The sequence below is a fragment of the Pinus tabuliformis genome, chromosome X (genome assembly GCF_031772625.1).
Source record: "Pinus tabuliformis cultivar Carrire ecotype Pingquan chromosome X, CPIR1, whole genome shotgun sequence".
Lineage (NCBI taxonomy): Eukaryota > Viridiplantae > Streptophyta > Pinopsida > Pinales > Pinaceae > Pinus > Pinus tabuliformis.
In genome coordinates this window covers 706,705,645-706,730,273 of record NC_142308.1, presented here as the reverse complement: position 1 = coordinate 706,730,273, position 24,629 = coordinate 706,705,645, and the positions used below count along the sequence as shown (strand labels likewise).

The following is a 24,629-nucleotide window of genomic DNA, read 5'->3' as shown; positions in this document are numbered from 1 at the left end:
AGTTTGAGGCCTTTTCTATAAATCTCATTGTTTGATCCGCTTAAATCCTGACCGTCAAATCACTTTTATCGGGTCAGCGGAGTTTATTATGTAGTTTCGGCCCCGCAAGTGTAAAACCCAGTTTACAATAAAAATGAGCGCAAAACATAGTCGGATTTGGAATCCGGACTTGAAACATTTATAGGCGAGGATCTATACCATATCGGATCCGTAAGACCGATATCGGATTGGCACTTTGAAGCATAAGGAGCCTGGCAATTAGACATTGCGACTTGCGATCGGGCGATTAAATCGCAACCATTGGATCGCGATCAACCGCGACCATTGGATCGGCAAGCGGTCTCGCTACAGTGAATGGTTATCGGGCGCATTAAAAGTTGTAAGTGGTTTTGAAGGTCTGGCATCCGATCCCATTGAAACGTTGACACGTAGCAAAGGAGGAGGGGGAGAAAACCATATATCGGGCAATTAAACCCTGGTCTATTGTTCCACCCGAAATATCCGACAGTCTCGCTACAGTGAATGGTTATCGGGCGCATTAAAAGTTGTAAGTGGTTTTGAAGATCTGGCATCTGATCCCATTGAAACATTGACACGTAGCAAAGGAGGAGGGGGCGAAAACCGTATATCGGGCGGTTAAACCCCGGACTATTGTTCCACCTGAAATCTCCAACGACCGTCAGATCTCCCAGATTCAAACCAACGGGCACCGAGGATCAATGTGTTGACTTCCGGTGTACAATAAGCGTGCCAATATTAAAAAGGTAAATATTCATTGTTTCGGCTTGTTTTTCAGTGTATTTCGGTAAAAAGGAAAACAATCGGGTTATAGTTGAAAGGGGATCCGCGGGGTGATTATTGGGTTTTTGTAAGTTTTGCTTCTGCCTGCGTCATTTGTGGTATCAAAGCAGAAGAAAGGGTTGTTTGTAGCAAAAATGCCGCCAAGGAGAGGAGCTGGCATTGGTCGAGGAAGACCTGAAGCAAATGCAGTGTTGTTGGAGGAGATCCAAGGTCTGCGTACGAGAATGGAGACAATTGAGACTGCCCAAAGAAGAGCACCTGATGAAGGAGATGAGAGCTCTTCAAAAGAATCTCCTGAGGAAGGAGACGAAGACAATGAAACTACCAAAGTTATCAAGATGTTGGCGAAAGTCCAAGATCAAGCAATGGGATAAAATGGTAAGTAAAATGAGAGCCAAATTTATGCTTAAAGACTATGAGTTAAATCTTTTTAAGCAATTGCAAAATTTAAGGCAAAAAGGAATGTCTGTTAAAGAATACACAGAAGAGTTTTATAGATTGCGTATTAGAGCAGGACATGCAGAAGATGACATGGAGAAGGTAGCTAGATATATCAATGGCTTAAGGTATGACATCCAGGATGAGATTAGCTTGTTGAGTCTAAAGACTATCGAAGAAGCCTATCAAGCAGGTTTGAAGGCAGAAGAGAAGATGTTGAGAAAACAGACTCAGAGGAATAAAGGAAAAAGCTCAGTAAGAGGTAGAGGAACTACTAGACCATGGGGACAACAGCATCAGCATGAAGCAGGAAGCTCAAGTAGCAGACCACCAGAGAGGGGAGAAGTTAACACAGAAAGATTTGTGCCCAGAGGAAGAGGGCGAGGAAGAGATGTTCAATGTTATACATCTGGAGAATGGGGACATATGTCATGGGACTGTCCTCATAATAAACCAACAAGTCAGAGGAATGTGAATGTGGCTGAGGCAAAGCCAGAACCACCTCAACTTATGGAAAAGGAAGAACCCCCTGAAGAAGGTGAATCACTGTTATTGAGAAGGACTTTGCTTAGAGCAGAGCAAGAGATTGGAGAACGAGCACAAAGGAAGAATTTGTTTAGAACTATCTGTAAATCCAAAGGTAAGTGTTGTAAAGTAATAATTGACAGTGGAAGCACTGACAGTCTTGTTTCTACAGAGATGGTGGACAAGCTCAAATTAGCAAAGACAATGCACCCTACTCCTTACAAGGTATCATGGTTACAGAAGGGACATCAGATTATTGTGACTGAACAATGCAAATTGGAGATACAAATTGGTACGTATAAAGATGTGATATTATGTGATGTAATGCCCATGGATGTATGCCATGTATTGCTAGGGAGACCGTGGCAATTTGATCGAAAAGCTATTCATGATGGAAGGATAAACACTTATACTCTGGAGAAAGATGGAACTAAACATACATTGCTGCCATTGAAGGACAATGCTGACAAAGGAACACCTGGAAGTAGTATTATGCTGATAAGTGGGAAGGCGCTGCTACAGGAAGGAGTGAAGAACGAGTTGCATTTTGCTATTGTGGGAAGACCAAAGGTAATTTTGACTTCCACAAACTTGGATGATTTGCCTGAAGAAGTTAAAATGTTGTTCGATGATTTTGCTGATATTATTGTGGATGAGTTGCCAAATGCATTGCCACCAATCAGGAGTATTAGTCATCATATTGATCTAATACCAGGAGCAAGTTTGCCAAACAAAGCAGCATACAGATTAACTCCTCAAGAGAAGGCAGAAGTTGGAAGACAAGTGCAGGAGCCGATGGATAAGGGGCTAATCAAAGAAAGTCTTAGTCCATGTGTTGTACCAATAGTAATCAGTCCAAAGAAAGGAGGAGAATGGCGCATGTGCACAGATTCCAGAGCCATCAACAAGATCACAATCAGGTACAGATTTTCGTTGCCACGGATGGATGATTTAATTGACTGTTTAAGTGGATCAAAATACTTTATTAGAATAGATTTGAAGAGTGGATATCATCAAATAAGGATCCGAGAAGGCGATGAGTGGAAGACTGCATTTAAAACAAACAGTGGGTTGTATGAGTGGTTAGTGATGCCTTTCCGACTCACTAATGCACCTAGCACATTCATGAGATTAATGAATGAAGTCTTGAAGGAGTATGCACGCAAGTTTGTTATTGTTTATCTTGATGATATTCTAGTTTTTAGTAAAAGTAAAGAAGAACATCTAGAGCATCTTAAGTTGGTCCTAAGAACTCTGAAGGAGAAGGAAAGAACAAAAAAAAAAACAACAACAACAACTACTACTGATAAATTTGATGAAATGCAGTTTCATGAAAGAAGAACTGGTTTACTTGGGATTTGTAGTTTCTAAAGAAGGCTTGAAGATTGATCGAGAGAAAGTCCAAGCAATTTGGAACTGGCCTACTCCCAAAAATATATTTGAGGTAAGAAGTTTCCATGGTCTTGCAAGTTTTTACAGAAAGTTTATCAAAGGCTTTAGTCAGATTTGTGCACCAATTCTTGAAACAATTAAGGATATCAATCAGCCATTCAAGTGGACAGAAGCAGCGGACAGAAATTTTAATTTGCTGAAAAAGAAAATCACAGAGAAACCAATTTTAGCTTTGCCTGATTTTGCAAAAGTCTTTCAAGTAGAAACAAATGCTAGTGGAGTTGCAGTTGGCGCAATTTTGAGTCAAGAACAAAGACCCATAGCATACTTTAGTGAGAAATTGAATGAAGCTAAGAAGAAGTATTCTTCTTGTGATAAAGATTTTTATGCTATTGTTCAAGCCTTGAAAAAATGGAGACATTATTTGTTGCCAAAGGAATTCATATTGTATTCAGACAATCATGCCTTACAGTTCATCAATAACCAGCCGAAGTTGAATCAGAAACATGCCAAGTGGGTAGAATTTCTGCAAAGCTTTACTTTTGTAATAAAGCACAAGAGTGGTAAGTCAAATAAAGTAGCAGATGCATTGACCAGGGTAAGTTATAATGTGCAAGAATTCAAAGTGGGTGTTGTAGGATTTGAGAAAATGATTGAATGTACAAGGATGATGCAAATTTCAAAGATATCTATACAACAGTTCAAAATCCAATGAGTCATAATAGAAGTCAGTGGTTGGACTACCTCATTCAAGGAGGCCTATTGTTTAAAAGCAACAAATTGTGTATTCCCAAATGCTCCATGAGGGAAAACATAATAAAGGAGAAACATAGTGGAGGATTATCTGGTCACTTTGCACAAGATAAAACCTTTGCTCAGGTGAATGTTAAGAAATTTGTTGAGAAATGCCGAATATATCAGCATGCTAAAGGAAGGAGTCAGAACACAGGATTGTACCAACCATTACCAATACCAGACCGATCATGGGATGCAATTAGCATGGATTTTGTTTTGGGTTTACCTAAAACTCAGAGAGAGAATGATTCCATTTATGTTGTAGTAGATAGATTTCCCAAGATGGCACATTTCATTGCTTGTAAGAAGACTAGTGATGCAACACATATAGCTAATCTATTTTTTACAGAAATTGTAAGATTACATGGTTTGCCTGTAAGTATTGTATCTGATAGAGATAAAAAGTTTGTAGGGCATTTTTGGAGAACTCTTTGAAAGAAATTGGGAGCTAACCTCAGTTTTAGTTTAGTAGATGGACAGACCGAAGTAGTAAACAGGAGCTTGGGAAACATATTGAGAAGTTTAGTGTATCAAAATCTTAAGCAGTGGGATTTAGCACTAGCTCAGGCTGAATTTGCTTATAACGATACTCCAAACCGAAGTACTGGAATGAATCTATTTCAGATTGTTTTTGGAATGAATCCAAGAGGTGTGTATGAGCTCAGAAATTTGGGTAAACAGGAAACAAGAAGTGCAAAAGCTGAAGAGTTTGCAGAACAGATGCAGAGACTACAGGAAGAAGTCAAAGGCAGATTGCAGGAAAGCAGCAGCAAATACAAACAGAGGGTGGATATGAAAAGAAGAGAGAAAGAATTCCAAGTGGGAGATTTAGTGATGGTGTATTTGAGAAAATAAAGATTTCCTGCTACGACTTACAATAAACTAAAAATGAAAAAGATAGGACCATGTTGAATTAAAAGAAAGTTTTCAAGTAATGCTTATGAAATTGAGTTGCCAGAAGGGATTGGAAAATCACCTATCTTCAATGTTGCAGAATTGTATCCATACAAAGAAGCAGAGACAGAGCTGCAAGAGGAAACTACAGGAGATGAAGTTCAAACTGTGAACTGGGAAGAACAAATGCCAAAGACAGCTAAGAAGGAAGTGGAAGTTGTTTTGGAGAAAAGAGTATCCAAAAGAACCAGAGGAGGATGCTAGTTGGTTGACAACAGCAGAATTACAGAAGTATGGAGTAAGTCCTGAAAGTTTGAAGGACGATTCTTTTCTTCCCCAGGAGTCTGATGCAGGAGCATCCGGACTTAGCCAGCAATGTGAAAGTTTGTTCACATTTTGTGGCTAAACAAGTTGAATTTCATTGACCTGATTGGTCAAAAGGCAGTTTTATTGAGAGGGTTTGATCTCTCAAGAAATGAGTTGTATTTCATTATTGTAATAAGTTAGAAATTGTCTTATTTTAGGTTCAAATATAAGTTGTTAGGATAGGTGTGAGGTAGAGCTAGGAATTAGAAGTTTCGTTGTTAGATTTATTAAAAATAGGGATTGATTTGTTAGACACAGTTAGAGTGATATCCAACTGATAAAGGAAGGAAAAATGTAATGAAAAGACAGAGGATTGAGGAGAGGATTGAGTGGAGCGAGAGCAGGAATAGTGTGTGGATTGGGTTTTGAGACAGAGGTCTTTCATTTTTGTAATCAGGCCCAAGGCTGAGACTCTGTAAGTATTTTATTATGAATGAATAATATTGTGTGTATGATTGATTATCAGTATGTGGAAACCCTTGTATGCTGTCAGATCCTTTGTATTCAACAGAGTGTTATTTCCTTTGTTGTTTTGTGTTTTATGTTGAAATCGCGGGTTTTATAGAAGTCAGAGGCCTTTTCCATAAATTTCATTATTTGATCCGCTTAAATCCTGATCGTCGGATCACTTTTATCGGGTCGGCGGAGTTTATTATGTAGCTTCGGCCTCGCAAGTGTAAAACCCAGTTTACACTAAAAATGAGCGCAAAACATAGTCGGATTTGGAATCTGGACTTGAAACATTTATAGGCGAGGATCTATACCATATCGGGTCTGTAAGACCGATATCAGATCGGCGCTTTGAAGCATAAGGAGCCTAGTAATTGGACATTGCGACTTGCGATCAGGCGATTAAATCGCAACCGTTGGATCGCGATCAACCGCGACCGTTGGATCGCCAAGCGGTCTCGCTACACTGAATGGTTATCGGGCGCGTTAAAAGTTGTAAGTGGTTTTGAAGGTCTGGCATCCGATCCCATTGAAACGTTGACACGTAGCAAAGGAGGGGGAGAAAATTGTATATCGAGCAGTTAAACCCCGGTCTATTATTCCACCCGAAATCTCTGACGACCGTCAGATCTCACAAATCCAGATCAACGGTCACCGAGGATCAATGCATTGACTTCCAGTGTACGATAAGCGCGCCAATATTAAAAAGGTAAATATTCATTGTTTCGGCTTGTTTTTCAGTGTATTTCGGTAAAAAGGAAAACAGTCGGGTTATAGTTTAAAGGGGATCCGCAGGGTGATTATTGGGTTTTTGTAAGTTCTGCTTCTGCCTGCGTCAGGCCTGAAATTGTCGTTGTCACTTCCTCTTAATTTTTCCCACGGGACCCAGAAACGAATTGGTCCCAATCGTTCCCACCAGAAAACCCACAAAATGGTCCCAATTACTGGCAACTGCTGGTTGGAAAGAGACACCTGTTTGAGCCCTCCAGATTGCTCAGAAAATTCTGCCAAATTAATCTAGGCCTCTCCTCAACAAACCCAGAAAAAACCCAAGAAGGATTTATTCTAATTTTGAAGCTCCAAAATTGACCCCCAAATACTTGGCCCTCCTCCACTACCAGAAAATATAACCTGTAAGGAACGTTGTGTTTTCCGCTTGTCCAAGGGCTGGAAACTCTCCTCAAATTCCCTCCGATCAGACTCCCATCAACCTCAGCTCCTCAGTCCTTCTCTCAAGCCTCCCCACAATCAGCTCCACCAATGACTGCGCAGTCCTGGGACAAATCTGCACAGGCCCAACCCAAGAAATCCGTCCTGCTGAGAAAGGCACTCTCTGCTCCCGTAAATTCTCTTCCTTCACCTGCAATTTGGACAAGGAATTGCCCAGCAATGGTATAGCCTCTAATTCCGGCACCACACTTCACCAAAGAACTGCGTGGCTCTTCTTCTGCATCCAGGTTGAAGCTAAGGCAAGTTGTACCACCTAAGACTGGTCCCCCAAGCCTCCACAAAGTCATGACAATACCACCCTAGGGTAGCACTCGTGGTCCATCGAAGAAAAGGGTGAGATTTCCCCTTGGAAACCTCCGGTGCTAAACAACACTTGTGACTTCGCTGAACAGCTAAAGCAATAATGTGTAAATGTCAAACTCCCAAAAGGTCCTCCATGCTACCTTCAACCCTCTATTTATAATTGTTGTCTCACCTTTCCTTGTGGGTCCCTTAGCCAAATATTTCAACCTCTTTCCCAGAGAGTCAATTTTTTCCTCCAAGGGGTGTGTATTCCTTAAGGGGTGGCCCCCACATTCCACTAAGGTTGAAATTTTCGATTTCTCCTAAGTCCCATGTACCAAAAATGTCTCCAATGCCTAGATTACAAAATTGTGCTATGCTTAGCACTTCCCCAATAAACTTCGTTAATCCTATTAAATGAAAAATCAAAATTAGGGATATTACAGTCCTCCCTGCCAAAAATTGTGTTTCCTCAAGCAATGCCTGAACAAGCATCCTCTCTAGTTGTTGATCCTCGCTGTCACTGCAAAATATGCCAGGGTCCCAAATTCGCCACTGAATAGTCCCTGACCTCTACCCTGTCCTGAAATGAAGGAATCCCTCAATACCAAGATCCCAAGCCATCCCGTCCAACATGAAGCTCCCCTTGCTACATTCACTATCTTGTCAGGCATAAGTACCAGAAGCCCTTTGCATACCATGAGTGAGTAGGGAATCATGATAATGTGGCACTATGTCCAACTCCTCATGAAGTTTCCCTACCAAGTAGTCCATCCCATACACTCCAAGAGTAAACTCTTGAAGATACCATCCAATCCCTGCAAAGATAAAGCCTCACTCACATGAGCTTCTCCTAATATTATCTTGTTGACCAGCCTACCATGCTAATGAAGTCCCCCACTCCATTAGTGACTCGTTAAAGCCCAATGGAAGATTTGCATGATCTCCCCCTGTAGTAGCCAGCTCATCCCTAAAGGTCATTGAGTTGTGAAGTGTTGTGATGCTCGGGTCCCATGCTAGTCTCAGAAGGCTACCACCATGCTGACGTTGTGCCACTCTGACTATGACATACTTCCCATCGTGCATGGACTGTATCCTCCTCTCCTAGGACCTAATGGCGAAAAATTTGTGAAGGCCAAGCTCATCCTTCCCAGGCATCTCCATGATGCCAATGTCTACCCCTCCACTGTTAATCTCGACCCTGAGCAACAACAGGGTAAGGCTGCCTCACCATGCAGTGGAGGTCTCAGTTATCCCCCATGTGTCAAACCCATGGTGAACTAGATCACCCCCTATCATGACCCCGCTCATCACAAAGTGGAGTGATCCACTCACCAACCGGATCCCTGGATCCCCCAACCATACTAGGAGCTCATAACTCCCACTCCTCACTGAATGTCATTGCATAGTGCTGCTACCTGCTAGAACCCATTTGTCCCTCATCTTTGACCCCTGTATGTATCCCATAGGTGGACCCCAAGTATCAAGAATTTGTCCCACGCATTCCAACCTGCCCTGCTCTTGCCAAACCACACAGTGAAATCCGCTATCCCAACTCCTAATGATACACCTGAACACTGCTCGAAGTCTGGGTACCCTCCTGTAGACGAAGTCTACCATCCACTGTCCCTCAGGCTCCTGTAACACCTCAGACTGTCTCGCTAGAAATACATCATGCAGTTCCCTTGCAATCTACTCCCCAAGTGTGAGCCTAGGAGTGGAACCTATGCTACCTGGACAATAAACCATGCCATCCCCAAGCCTCTATCCGTCCGCTTGTGCCTCCACCAAATGTTTCAATTGGAGAGTCACCTCCTCGCCCATGACACACGATGTCTCATCCAACTGCCTAGGGTGGGACTCCCATGTCCCTCCGCCTTAACAGAGAGCATCAAGTGGCAACAACCGAACGCTTTTCGACCGCAAGCAACACTGGAGAGTGATGAGTGGGTAGGTCCCCAAGGGTATGATCAAGAATCTGTAGGGGTACCAAAGAGTAATCCTATGGATGTCCCTCTCTCTGCCTCAGATCTGCTAATAACCCAGTCAAAGACCTATCTCCACTGAACATGGTGTCCCCAGGAGCTCAACCTTGTCCTCGTCGATCCGGGTTGAGCTACACCTAACGGTACGCCTAATGTCCCTGTCCACAAGTCTCCTTGGAGGCAACGCTCCAAGGGGTCGTTGTGCCGCACTATATGCCACTGCATAGCACCAAGTACCACCACACTCCTCGGCATGCCACTGTATGTCGTAGCCTGTCCCTGTATACCATAGGATACGCCCAACTACTGCTATACCATCCTGTACCGTCCTATGTCCTGCCTGTGTCACTGCCCCAGTCACTCCCCGTGTGTACTCAATGCAATGCAAGACACTCCTACTCTGCAACGCAATCCAACACACTACAGCACACCACCATGCATCTCCATGCCCACCTGTAGACCACTGCTCAATGCTAGATGCTCCCACACATCCCTGGATGTGATGGCCTAGAGTTGTGTTCTTACGTGTCGGCCCACACCAAACCAATATCATCACCTCCATTATCGCATCACCATACCCTCTGATGAATGGACCTCCCCTCCAAATCCTCCCTCAGGGACCCAAGAAGTGAATCTCCCTAGGTGATAGTAACGATGCCACCACTGCTCTGCCCCTCTGTGTCCTTTGTGCCCCACACAAATGCGAAGAATCCCTAGCTCCATACAAGGCAACGTCTGGTGGCCTGCCAATGGTACCTCCTCCGACAAACTCCTGCCAAAGCATGTTGATCATCCTGTGATCCCATGTACAATCGTCATACCAAGACAACCCAAGGATTCTGCCCATAAACTGGTTGGCCACTAGTGCCACGCCAAACTCCCCTAGCGAATGCGCGTGCTCAACTACTAGGTCAATTGTACCATCCAGGTCGTAGTCAACCGGCATACCTGGAAAATGATAGGTAGTCCCACCCGAATCCCAACGCGAGTCTGGGCTTCTGATATCCCCAGTGCCTAGAAATTCATGTTGAGCTACACCCGGGTCCACTACCATCTCCCTAGCCCACTCCAGCAAGTACCAACTCAGAATCTCTCGCCATCCAACCCTAAGAGAGGGATCGAATGCATGAACTCCCGCACATAAAACAACCCCAACATGCGTATGTTGCACCCTGTTCAACTTAGGTCATCTCATCTCGTTATCCAGGTCAACACATGAAATCTGACTAGGTAGCTCTGTCTCTCTCACTCCAATGAGCAAGGGTCACCTAACAGTGTTGCTAGCCCCGTCTATGTATGCCTGAAGAGGGTTGCTCTGACACTCCAACTGCACTCTAACTATACCATTAGGGAATCCAACCGTTCCCCAACATGATTCAGTTTGGCCATTGACTCGACATAAACCACTCTCATGCCCTCTAGCTCCTCGTTCTGCAACAGAATAGCCTCTCGCACTGACGTGGCCTTCCTTCTTAATGCTAGAAGGTCGGCCTAAAACTAATGAAACTGCGCATCGTCTAATACTTTTGTATCTCCCGGTGCCTCATCAAGGGTGGATACGTCTCCTGGCACATCCCCCATCTGCTGTGTGTGGCTATCACCCAAAAACCCAGACACAACCTCGGTCACCTCATCAACGGATGGAACTACTGGGGTATGCTCTATACTCTCCACTAAGATGTCAACCGGAGCAGTCAAGGGAGTCTCCAACAATGGTGACTCCTGCGTCACATTGGGTGTATCCCTATGCTCCCCACAATCTTGTGTGCCCTCAACCTCATGTTCAACCTCCTCCTCAGGAGCCTGATATCTAAAGCCAGGTCTCCACCAACAATAGCGCCCCCTGGTCTCACCCTCTAACTGTCCCTGATTCAGTCGACTTTCCCCATATAGTGTAGATGGTTGCACCCCCACGGCCTACGCAACTCTAGTGTCTTTGTTGTAAGGATTAGGATGGATCTGGTCCGACACCTTCCTTAATTGCGCCAAGAATTCTTGCATACTAAATCTTCCTTGAGCCATGGGTAATCTATGGTTTAACCTATCACTGTGCATACATGTACAAATCTTCCAGGATCTAGTTAGCTACCCCACAGTTGGCCAAGGTCATGGCTTAGATACCACTATAATATTTCTAATGGAATTATGCAATGAATAACTGAAGCATGAGCTCGAAAACGACCAAAATTTTAACACACAAGACACCCAAACACGCAATAAAAATTTTAGCACAACAGTTGGGCCATTTTATTAAAAATCTGGAATAAATGGGAGTACAATAACAAGGAACAAGTGCACCTGAGCTTGCGTAAGCAAGTGGAAGCAAACCCAAGGTGAGAAAGATGCCCTAATGTGTAGAAGCTTCAACCCCCAAACTGCCTCTTCGCTGCCTAGAATTGTGCCACTATTGCTATCTAAAAATGGTTCGAATCCCCTGCTGGAATGCCCAAATTGGCCTGAAATTTTTGTTGTAGCTTCCTCTTAATTTTTCCCGCAGGACCCAAAAAGGAATTGGTCGCAATCCTTCCCACCAAAAAACCCACAAAATGGTGTCAATTACCAACAACTGCTGGTTGGAAAGAGACACCTGTTTAAGCCCTCTAGATTGCTCAAAAAATTCTGCCAAATTACTCTTGGCCTCTCCTCAACAAACCCAGAAAAACCCAGGAACAGTTTATTCTAATTTTGAAGCTCCAAAATTGACCCCCCAATACTTGGCCCTCCTCCACTGCCAGAAAATATAACCAGTAAAGAACATTGTATTTTCCGATCATCCAAGGGCTGGAAACTCTCCTCAAATTCCCTCTGATCAGACTCCCATCAACCTCAACTCCTCGATCCTTCTCTCAAGCCTCCCCACAATTAGCTCCACCAATGGCTACGCAGTCCTGGGACAAATCTGCACAAGCCCAACCCAAGAAATTCGTCTTGCTTAGAGAGGCACTCTCTCCTCCCGTAAATTCTCTTCCTTCACCTGCAATTTGGACAAGGAATTGCCCAGCAATGGTATAGCCTCTAATTCTGGCACCCCATTTCACCAAAGAACTGTGTCGCTCCTCTTCTGTGTCTAGGCTGAAGCTAAGGCAAGTCGTACCACCTACAACTGGTCCCCCAAGCCTCCACAAAGTCGTGACAATACCTCCCTAGGTGGCACTCGTGGTCCACCAAAGAAAAGGGTGAGATTTCCCCTTGGAAACCTCTGGTGCTAAGCAGCACTTGTGACTCTGCTGAACAACTAGAGCAACAAAGTGTAAATGTCAAATTACCAAAAGGTCCTCCATGCTGCCTTCAACCCTCTATTTATAATTGTTGCCTCACCTTTCCTTGTGGGTCCCTTAGCCAAATATTTCGACCTCCTTCCCACACAATCGATTTTTCCTCCAAGGGATGTGTATTCCTTGAGGAGTGGCCCCCACATTACACTAAGGTTGAAATTTTCGATTTCTCCTATGTCCCATGTACCAAAAATGTCTCCAATGCCCAGATTACAAAATTGTGCTATGCTTAGCACTTCGCCAGTAAACTTCGTTAATCATGTTAAATGAAAAATCAATATTGGGGATATTACATGGGATTTGAAGTTAAAGATAGGAAGGCATGTGTCTGCAGATTGAAGAAGGCATTATATGGCCTCAAGCAAGCACCAAGGGCATGGTATACTAGGATGGATGCATGCAGCATACCTACAGAGATTAGGCTTCACAAAGAGTTATGTTGATCTGAACCTTTATATTAAGGTTGTGAAGGGAGAGCCAGCAATCATTCTTTTGTATGTGGATGATCTTCTCTTGACATGTGTGGAAGGTCGAATTGAAGAATGTAAAAAGCAACTAGCAGCAGAATTTGACTTGAAGGATCTAGCACTGATGCACTACTATTTAGGACTGGAAGTCTGGCAAAGACCTGATGAGATCTATCTAGGTCAAGGAAAGTATGTGATCAAGATGTTGACGAGGTTTGACATAATGGATTGCAAACCAATGACAACCCCGATGATCACAAACTTTAAAAGACTAAGGAGTTTCGAATCAAACCCTGTAGATCCTTCCAGGTATAAACAATTGATTGGCTCACTGATGTACTTGGTGAATACTTGACCAGATATGTTTGGAAGTAAATGTTGTCAGAGAATTCCAAGTGGAGCCAAAGTATGATCATTGGATAGAAGCAAAACATATACTGAGATATCTGCAAGGAACCATCCACTACTACTTGAAATATGATAGGAGGAATGATGTCCACTTTATTGGATATACAGATTCCCACTAGGGAGGCAATGAGCAGGATGGAGGGAGCACTACAAGAGGATGTTTTAGTTTGGGATCCTCCATGATCTCATGGATGCGCAGAAAGCAAGAAACAGTGGCTTTGAGTAGTGTTGAGGCTGAGTATATTGTAGCTTGTGAAGTAAGCAAAGAAGTTTTCTGGTTGAGAAAGTTGTTATCCGACCTATTTGAAGGACCAATGGACCCTACAATGATACATTGTGATAATACCAGTTGTATATGATTGTCTGAAGACCCGGTGTTTCATCAAAAAGACAAAGCATATCAACAACAAGTATCACTACATTCGGAAGCTAGTGCAAGATGGTGTGTTGCAGCTACAACATATCTCCACCGATGAGCAGTTAGCTGACATATTAACAAAATCTCTTCCTAATAAGAAGCTTGTGTATTTGAGATACAAGCTTGGTTGGTTGATGTATCCTCCCTGGTTGAGAGGGAGAGATGGGCACATCATTCTTGTCTGCACTTGGGAAGACAAAATGGAGGATTGGGTAAGCATCTGGCACCTGATATTCTTTGAGGATGAGGTAGGGCATCCAAGATAAGAGTAGTTGTGGAAGAGATTTGATTGGGTTTGACTTGGACAAAGGAAGCACATCATCCGAAAGGGTTGGACTTGGTTTTGAAAGGTATTGGTCTTGGTCTAGAGGTCTTGGAATTTGCTAATTGAAAAATCTATAAGAAGAGAAGATATTTGTGGGTTTTCGTCTCAAGTGGAGAGCTTTCAACCCTGCCTTGCAGCCTATATTTTGTGTTATTGTTCTTCTTGTTTCGGTAGTTGTTTGATGATACACAAACGTAATAATAAGTAAAAAAGCTAAATAAGTAAGAAAAGTAAAAAGACATAACAAGCAGTTATCAGTAAAAGGGAAATCACTCTATTAATTGCCCTATAGATTTCTCAACACCTTCCACATGTTATACAGCAGTAATGAGGGTGCAACGGCATATATGGAGGGGGCAGAGATTAAGGGTGCATGCATATTTTTGTTTAATTCCAATTTCGATATTTAGCAATTCAGTTCTATTTCTAAGTTTTGTTTTAGTTAGCGGCGGGGATGTCCAATTAGTTAGAGTGCACAATCCCCTAGCTAGTAGTCAGATGCTCAATTAGTTAGAAGGCACAATTTCATAGTTAGAGTAGACACTTATGCATGTGGATTCCCAGTCTTGATTAGGGCACAAATCTCTACAAGGATGCAAGCTTGCATGCCTCAATTCATCTCCAATAGAGGCGTATTTCACTTGGCTCATCTAGCCATGCAAGGAAGGCACATTAGTATTAGGGCTTGATACTTTCAGTTGAGGTGCTTTTGCTCATGTGTCCAGAGTCATAATACCTACTCTTCTTCCTAATCTATAAAAGAGAAGCAGGGTGCATCACTGTGGTGGTTTGAGAGCTTTAATTTTGTTGACACCTAATCCTCAAGATTGGGTGAATATAATGTAAACAGATAAATAAGTAATATGAACAGTCATCGGGAGATGAAGTGAACAGTCTCTCCTTCATGTATATAATGAAGACCTACCTGATGGAATAATACATACAAATCATTTTTGCCTTGAAGAGTTACTGCCTGGCCTGACATGGTATCAGAGCCAGCTCCATTTTTAGCTTTTATGCCCTTGTAACTCCCTTCTGCCATTTCTGCGGTCTGTGATATTTTCCATTCCTATGCTCACTGTCCTCTACTGTGCGTTTGGTATCTGCGCACCCACAAACGTGGTTTAATACTCCACGCTACTATACCAGTGGAATCCACGCTACTGTTGGTCTCGACCTTCTACATTTTTGTAACGTTGCATATTTCGGTTGCCATACCCTAGTTACCCTATCGCTACCATACGTTCCCTCTCATCGTCGACTCCACCATCGATGTCCTACACACTGCATGCTGGCCTGACAAAGGTTTCACCAGAGGCTTCGCCATATTTAAGAGAGGGTTGCATGGGCAATCCCTAGGGCTTCCGGACCTGTGCTACGAAGCGCGAGTGCCAAAAGCTGCAGAAGGGCCTGCGATTCTGTTTCGAAACTGCGTCACAGGTACATATCTGTCTTTCTGGCCTCCATACACAGGTGAACACTGTTACATCAGCCTCTTTGATATACGTTGGCTTCCTTGGTATTCACATTGCACAGCAAATGTTGTTCCTCCACCACAGTCGACTCTTATGTCCACACTTTGGTGACTATGATACAATGAAGGCTTGAGCACTGCTCTCCGTCCACAATCTAAAATGTTGAAATAACGCTTTTGTATTATATTTTCGATGTCCGTTGTGACCTGACACCGTATAAATCTCCGCTATAACACCCTGCGTATACCATATATATGAATGACTCCCGTATAATGAATCTCAGTAACCAGAGAAGCCAGTTTTGTGATGAGGATTGGTCGCTTTACTTTGGATTTGATTATATCTCTACTGGATCTCACTGTTCTCATAGTGTTGGCTGATAAAGTCAAGGAAAGAAAATTTTCCAATTTTTGAGCTGATATCGGACCCACCTGTAACTTGAAAGAGATAGCAAAGTCTTCAAGTTACAAATTTTCTATTTTCTGAAAAATAAAGATAGTTATTACTTGACTTAATAACGACTGGAATCTTCGAATTTAAACATCCTGTGTTGAAACTGTCATACCTCCTCCATACCACTCCTCCTCCATATAATACCTCCCACAATAATACATTTGCCCTATTGCTACCATAATTTCATTTTTCAGAATATTGCTACTACAGTGCATTTTTTCCAGCAGAAGTATTTTTTTACAGTATGCATTCAATCATATCTATTGTGGGAATAGTTCTCACTGGCAAGGAGAACTATCCTGAGTGGTCCCGAATGATAAAAGACACCCTCATTTTCAATGAGTTATGGAAAGGAGTGTGTGTCGAAGACGGAGACAAAGAACCAGAATAGCCTACCTCAGACAAAGAGCTCGTCATTTGGGAAAACAAGAACAGCAAAGCTTATGCATTAATCACAGCATCTGTAAATGAAGAGGTGAGTCGCCATATTTCGCCATTTTCAACTGCCTTTGAAGCCTTACAAACGCTGAAAGAACTCTATGACTCACATTCTACACTTGAAGTTGTTCAACTCATGATTAAACTCTTCACTCTTGAACTGCAAAATAATGATCCTCTTATTCTTGCCTCTGAAGTAAAGTCTATAATGCATGATACTAAATCCACTAAGGTTGAATTGAATATTCCTCTTATCGCTTTTCTCAAGGCACTTTATCCTACATACTCCAATTATCTTGAGTCATTGCAAGCAAATGGAAATCTCAAAGATATCACCTTTGACTCTATTGTGAAAAAGTTTGCTGAAAGAGAGAAAGCTTTTGGAAAGAAGACAGCCCCTGAATTTTCTGAAGAGGTTGTGTGCCTTGCTCATAAAGAAAAGCATCCTGCTCAAGATTCTTCAAGAGGAAGAGGTGGTCGAAGAAGAAGAGGAAGATATTTCAAAGGCGGGGGGGCAGACATTCTCAAGGAAAAAAGGCAGATTTGCACTGCATTCGCTGCAAAATAAATGGATCACATGATGACTCTACATGCAAGCTACCATGGGACAAAATTGAGCAGCAAAGAAACCAACAGAAAGGTAAAACTGATGATACAGACAAAGGTAAAGCACCTGAATCCGCTCGCTATGTTGTGGCACAACGTAACATTGGAGTAAATGAAGATTTATCTAATGTTTCACTTGCTTCTTGGAAAAATGATTGGTTGCTTGATTCAGGAGCAACCTACCACATGACTCATAGAAAAGATTTTTTTGAAGAATTTACTGACAATGTTGATGAAGCAGTATACTTTGGAGACCAATCAAAAATCAAGCCATCAGGGCTTGGCACAATCAGGCTTAAATTGCTTGGTCTTCCAAACTTTCTTTTGCACCATGTTCTATATCTCCCACAGCTGAAGAGAAACTTGTTGTCCTTGGTTCACATCTGCCAGCAAGGTCACTCCATTCATATGTTTGATGGCAAGCTTGAGGTGAGAAAAGCATCTGACCACTCACTTGTCATGAGGGGAATAGAAGAAGAAAGGCTTCTCAAGCTGCAAGGAACCTCTGCTCGTGCAAAACATTTCTCATCCAATTCTCATCATGAAGAAGGTACTCTTCCATCAAGTTTATTATGGCATGCTAGATTTGGACATTTGAACTATGACAGCCTCCGATTGTTGAAGAAAAATGGTGTTGCTGGTTTGCCTACAATTCCTAGGAAACTTGAGCAATGTGATGCTTGCATTCTAGGAAAGCATAGCAAACAGTCTTTTCATGATTCACATTCAAGAGCACATAGAAAACTTGAACTCATTCATTCAGATTTATGTGGTCCAATGCCTGTTCCTTCTGCAAATGGAAATAAACATATGATGACATTTATTGATGACTACACCAGAATGTGTTGCGTTTGTTTATTGAAAAACAAATCTGATGCTTTTCAAACATTCAATAATTTTCATAAATGGATTGAAAATGATGCACAATCTCATATTGGGTCTATTCGCACTAATAATGGAAAAGAATACACATCAAATGAATTTGAAAACTATCTTCGCTAACATGGGATCAAAGATCAAACAACTGTACCTTATAATCCCCAACAGAATGGTGTAGCTGAAAGAATGAATAGGACAATCTTAAATATGGTACGATCCATGCTCTTCTTCAAAAATGTAAAGATAATGTTTTATGCTGATGTTGTTCTATGTGCTGCATATATAAAGAATAGATGTCCATCTAATGCTATTAGAAACAAGACTCCATATGAAATGTGGTATGGACATGTTCCTTCGGTAAAGCATCTCAGGGTCTTTGGTTCTACCTGTTATGCTTTGATACCAAAGGTACATAGAAACAAACTTGGTGCTAGAAGTCGTAAGTGTATCTTCCTGGGGTATTCAAACACCTCCAAGGCATACCGTCTCTATGATAAAGTAAATAAAAAGTTCGTTGTATCTAGAGATGTAATTTTTCTTGAATCATCCAAAATTGACAATGTTGTTGAGCGGCAACTTGATCGCTTGGATAGATTCGCAAAAGAAAAATCATTTCAAGAATTTGATAATCAGATTCCACATCTTGAAGGGGGGATTCCTATACTAGATCAACATGTGGAATCTTCTTCTAAAGAACACTCTCCCCCGCATGAAACTCCAACAACAGATGATGCTTTAAGTGATGTGATTGATAGAATTGGGAGACTCAATCTTGATTCAGTCCCAACTCAATCAGCGGAGCACCCTGGACCATCTGAAAAAAGGTCCCCCAAAGTGGCTGACAAAGACACTTGAAAGTGTTCATCCTGATGAGATTGGAAAGACAAGAACTAGAAATTCAAACCGGCAGAATGGAGGTGATGTGGATGACTCTAATTCACCTGTTGATATGGATGTTTCTTATGATTGTAAATTGAACTTGTCTACAGATTTTGAACCAACTTTCTTCAAAGAAGCTGCTTCTCATAATGAATGGAAAGAAGTGATGCAAAAGGAGTATGATGCCCTCATAAAGAACGGCACTTGGAAGCTGGTTGTCCTCCATTATGAACCAAACCAATTGGCTGCAAGTGGGTCTATAAGAACAAGTATAAAGCTGATGGCTCACTTGACAAGCACAAAGCTAGGCTTGTGGCAAAAGGTTTTGCACAGAAGGAAGGGGTCGATTATGAGGAGACTTTTGCCCCCACAGCAAAATGGGCTACCATCCGGACACTCTTTGCCCTAACAACTCAAAATGGTTGGAAAGTCCATCAAATGGATGTAAAAACTGCTTTCTTAAATGGAGATCTAAAAGAATATGTTTTTATGTCTCAGCCCGAAGGATTTGCTGTGAAAGGACATGAACATAAAGTATGCAAACTTGTGAAGTCCTTGTATGGCCTCAAACAAGCACCGCGAGCCTGGTATGAAAAACTAACTGAGCATCTTCTAAAACTCAATTTCAAACATTATGATCTTGACGATGCAACTTTATTTGTCAAGAAAGCTGGCAAAACAATTGTATATCTTGTGGTATATGTAGATGATCTTTTGATGACAGGGAACAATGAAAGCTACATTGCATCCATAAAGAAAGAATTAGGGAAAAGTTTTGAAATGATTGATTTGGGCTATGTTCATTACTATCTTGGCATTGAAGTAACACAACATCCGAAGTCCATATTTCTGTCTCAAAAGAAATACATTGGAGATCTGTTGAGCAGGTTTGGCATGACAGAATGCAATCCTCTTACTACTCCAATGGAACAAAACTTAAAGCTCACATCTATTGAAGGAAAAGAATTTGAAGATGCAACAAAGTATAGACAGCTTGTAGGAAGTCTCAACTACCTAACTACTACCAGACTAGACATTTCGTTTGTTGTTGGAATCCTCTCCAGGTTTATGCAAAAGCCTTATGAAGGACATTGGTCTACTGCAAAAAGAGTTCTAAGGTACTTGAAGGGAACTCAAGACTTTGGAATCAAGTATACACAGGTGGACGACTTCAGCTTGATTGGATACTCTGATTCAGACTTCGAGGGAGACAAAGAAACTGGGGTATCTACTTCAGGATATGCTATGAGTCTTGGATCAGGAGCTGTCTCCTGGAGATCACGCAAACAATTAGCTCCAACAGATTCCACAATAGAAACAAAATACGTGGCAGCAGCTGAAGCAACAAAAGAAATTGTGTGGCTCAAGAAAATTCTTGAAGATTTGCAAGTAAAACAAGTACAATCAACTCCACTCATGATTGACAATACCTTTGCAATAAAGTTGGCCAAGAACCCAAAGTTCCATGATCAAACGAATCACATCAATACTAAATATCATCTAATTCGACATCATGTTGACGCCAAAACAATCCATCTCCGTCATTGTTCCACTAATGAGCAAATTGCAGACATCTTCACCAAAGCGCTTGGAAGAGAAAAGCTTGAACGATTCAGAATGATGCTTGGACTCACCAACATCCCTTCAGATTAGGGAGGGGAATGTTGACACCTAATCCTCAAGATTGGGTGAATATAATGTAAATAGATAAATAATTAATATGAACAGTCATCGGGAGATGAAGTGAACAGTCTCTCCCTCATGTATATAATGAAGACCTACCTAATGAAATAATACATACGAATCATTTTCGCCTTCAGGAGTTACTACCTGGCCTAACAAATTTTTGAGCTATAGAATTTAATAATTAATTTATTGTTTTCAGATTTAGGATACAGATAGTGATGCTGTTATGAGAATTCAGATTAGTATGTTTTATGCTCATATTATCAGTAGTATGTGTTTGTAGGTTAACATACTCTATAGCGGTTAGATTCCCGAGTGCAGAATCTATTTACCATGGTCTGATTTTTTAACATCCCAATGATAAAATGATAACAGAAACAAAACAAGATGCCAACTAAAGAAAGTGAAATGAACAGAAATAATGGAAGAACAATGTACAACAGGAAATAGCAGCAAATGAAGCTGAATACAATGGTATAGACAGTTAGATAATGGAAACAATGATAATGACGCACAGGTCGGGATTATAGCAGATAATCGAATAAAAACAGAGAAGTTTGGCAAAACAAAACAAAGGAGCATTTGATGATCCATGCCAAGTGAAGACATCGGATACATTACAATCTTCTCCTCCAAGGAATTCATATGTTGTGAGTTGTATCCCAGCTTCTTTGCATTGTATTACTTTAGGTGGCGTCTAGACAATCAAGGTAAGGCAACCAAACAACCAAAAAGAAGAGGAATTCTGTTGAATCTCAATCTGCCGAAATATGGTACTGTCTGCCTTCCTGGCATTGAAGAACAGTTGTAGCAAAAGTCCATAAGTCCATCGAGCATTAAGCTCGTCGCTAGTTGACAAGCGTTGCGACCTAAAATCAGACCTGGTTGTGAGACTTCCAAATGCAATAATTACACATTTCATTATTCTTTAAACAAATGGCTGCAGAGGAATCGCATGCAATGTTTCTACGAAATCAACTTCATTGGGCTGTAGAGGTTCTTTTGATTTAGTTGAGAAAGCAGAAGTCTGCTAATGGAAACAAAAATGCATTCATAAACAAAAGGTTGCAATTAGTATAAAACTGACATCGTTGAAAATTGTTTTTTGGGTCGCAGAGAATAAATTCGCCTCACTTAAAGAATAAAAGACCAGAGCAAAAAAATTAATAGAAATAACCATAACATTATTATTAGAATGCATGCCGTACGTCTCCCAAATTGGAAGAATTTCACACACCACCTGAGAAACAATTCAAACACAATATTTGTTTGCATATACTACATACCAGCAACGGATTGTGGAAAACACAAGAGCAAAACATTGCAGTATAAGAAAGTTTCATAAAACTTATCTGATCAATCAAAACGGGACTAAGAACTGGGTTTTTCCTCAATGGCCGGATTTTGGCCCTATAGGCGAGAACAATTAAGTCAGGATGATTAAGCACTGGACTTTTGAGATTTACCGAATCTAGTCATTAAAAAAAGGAATTTGATACGTTTATGCATAGATGCCTCAGTACATGTACATTTATAAATTCAGGCAAGCTAAATTTCCTCTTAATAGTAATAATTAGGAAACAAAAACCTCGGGGCGCGGCGTCCTGCTCCTGCGGTTTTTCTCATCTATATGTTTCTTGAGATAGATGCTCAGCTTCTGACCACCGTCAGCCAATTTCAATCGCTTGCGATTCTCTATCAATCTATCAATCGTGTCATCCAACTGAGAGTCCGTTAGCTTTCCAGCATCAGAAGCTCCATCCGCTTCCCGTTCCATCCCCGCGTTATGCATAATGTGCAGCTCCATAACATCCTCACCATCTCTGCCCTCGCCACACTGCTCCTCCCACCAATCAAGTTTCAATGGAATGGACCCCGTCATACCCTGATTATACTGACCTTCACCTCCTCCTCATTGGGTGGGGTGTAACATCAAATTCGCAGGTTATGGGTTCGATTCCATTGGCATTGTCATCAATTTTGGCTGCCGTCGCTGCGTCTTGAACGCCGAACAGCGATTGAGGAATTTGTACCGTTTACTCCGAGCTGGGGATGGAAAATTCAATGTTCGGGTGGGTACCCTGTGCAAGGGATGACGCCAAAAATAGTGAGGGGCCTCCACCTTCCCCGGACGGGTTAATTCCAACCCCACCACGAGATAGAAGCTATGCCAACATATAATTAACAACGCCACGCTTGCCGTTGTCGTAGCGACCATTTTCTGCCATAAGGAAGGGGATCCAATAAATCCCATGCTATCGGGCCATAAATGCACTGCGGGTGTATATGCGCACCATTCGATTTTGCTAACGCTGAAATCAAACAGTGGGCATATACACTCACCGTTCATTTATGACCCGATAGCATGGGAAATATGACTCGCCGGGAGGGAGAACCGGGTAAGAGTTTCCGAATCTTTAGGGCATCTCGAATCTCCTCAGAGGCCTAATGGATGCTTTTAAAAAAATTGTTCAACAAATAATTGTCTCTCTAAACTTTAATTAAATTGTTCTTCAAAGGTGGGAAGTTTAAATGTCACTAGGGTATTAAAAAAAATTTGAATGGTAATAGTATTTTTCTTTGAATTGAATTGAATGAATTTTAATGATATCTATGAGACCGAGCAGTCTAAGGGACCTATACTCCAAACCATACCAAACATTACAGCCTCAAGTTTCCCTCTTAAATAGCCATGTTGCCATGAATCTTGATCAAGAAATTCACAGTTTTGTGAAGCCTTGTTTCCTCAAACAACGTGCTCAAACTGTCCACCTTTAGACTATTTTCAAACTGATTACGAATGTCCTCATAAGCCGAACATTCCATGATGAAGTGTCGTTTAGTTTCAACTGTTCCTTTCCTGCAAAAGATGCAAGTTCTTTCCTCCCACTCTTCCTTGGGAGTTATCCATTTACCTGTTTCGCACCTAAGATGGTGAGATCTGGGCCTCAACTGCACTCTTAAAATTTTAGCCTTTCCCTTTATTGCAGCACTCAAATAAGTCTTTTCATCATGCGACTGTGATGGGTTGAAATTTTTGACATATATCGATTGTTTCCTACCAACCTGTTTCTCCCACATGGCAATCCTAAATTTTTCAAGTGCCCACTTTTTTATCTCCTCTTTAGAGTTAGGACAGTGTTGTCAATTTATTCCCCATTTTCTCATCCACTTGTCATTTTGAGAGTCTTGGGCCAACAGTGTTCATCCATGATTTCCACCTTTTTTAAATAACTTAACAAACAGATGATTGTTGAAGCCTCCATTGGGAACATTCCAGCCTCCTCTAGCAAGATCTCATATGGGACAATTGACTTGACTTTGAGGTTACTAATGATTAAGTGCTTTTGAATTCTTTCTAGTTGTCTCCACTTGTGATTTGACATGTTTCTCCCCCAAACTTCACATCCATAGAGGAAAACCAAGGTAACCAACACTCCAAAAAGAGTTTTCTTGGTTTTCTAGTCCCACAATTATGCTTTCTTGCATCTATTCTGAAGGAGGTAAGAAGCTCTCCATCCCCCTTGTATCCTTTTAGTTATGCATGTCTCCCAACTGAGCCTGTTGTGAAAAACAATTCCTAGGTACTTGTATTCTTCCATTATCTCCAAGGATTTTTCCTCAAATATAAAGCTAACCTGCTGCTTTTTCCACTTTAAAGAGAAGATCATGACTTTGGTTTTGCTAGTGTTTACTTGCATCCCAACCTCTTGACAAAAAATCTCTAAGGCCTTCAAATGATCTCTCAAACCTTGAGCAAATTTTGCAATTAGGATAAGATCATCAGCATACAAAAGTAGCTTCACCACATAACCCCCTAGTTGAATTCCCTCTCCACTAGTGTTGTTTAGCCATTCTACTAACTTATCAATATATAAACCAAATAGAGTGAGGGAAAGGGGACACCCCTGCTTGAGCCCAATGTCACTACCAAAGCATTCTAAAAAGTCCTCTTTAGTTATGATTTTAGCACTAACTTTCTCGTACAACTTATGGACAACAGCCTTATATTCACTTGGGATTCCAAGCTCTTCCATTATTCTCCAAAACTTATCTCTAGGAACAGTGTCAAACGCTTTTTTGAAATCAACAAAGCAACAAAAGGTCCCCCCCCCCTGAATGTCCCACACTTTTTCAATGAAGTGCCTAAGAGTGATGTAAT

General features: G+C 41.6%; 1 protein-coding gene across 9 annotated transcripts in view; it reads right to left on the bottom strand.

Moving 5' to 3' along the window:
* The window catches only part of LOC149141933 (uncharacterized), a 446,950-nt gene extending 424,253 nt beyond the window's left edge, over positions 1-22,697 (bottom strand). For 2 of the 9 annotated variants that reach the window (XM_089446275.1, XM_089446273.1), the window contains exon 1: positions 22,056-22,691. In XM_089446275.1, coding sequence (XP_089302401.1) covers positions 22,056-22,349 — 294 coding nt within the window. In that variant the 5' untranslated portion in view covers positions 22,350-22,691. Of the gene's footprint in view, positions 1-22,055 lie in introns of all 9 variants that reach the window. The other 7 variants (XM_089446271.1, XM_089446270.1, XM_089446268.1 and 4 more) reach the window with 6 other exon arrangements.
* Between the last annotated feature and the right edge of the window lie 1,932 nt (positions 22,698-24,629).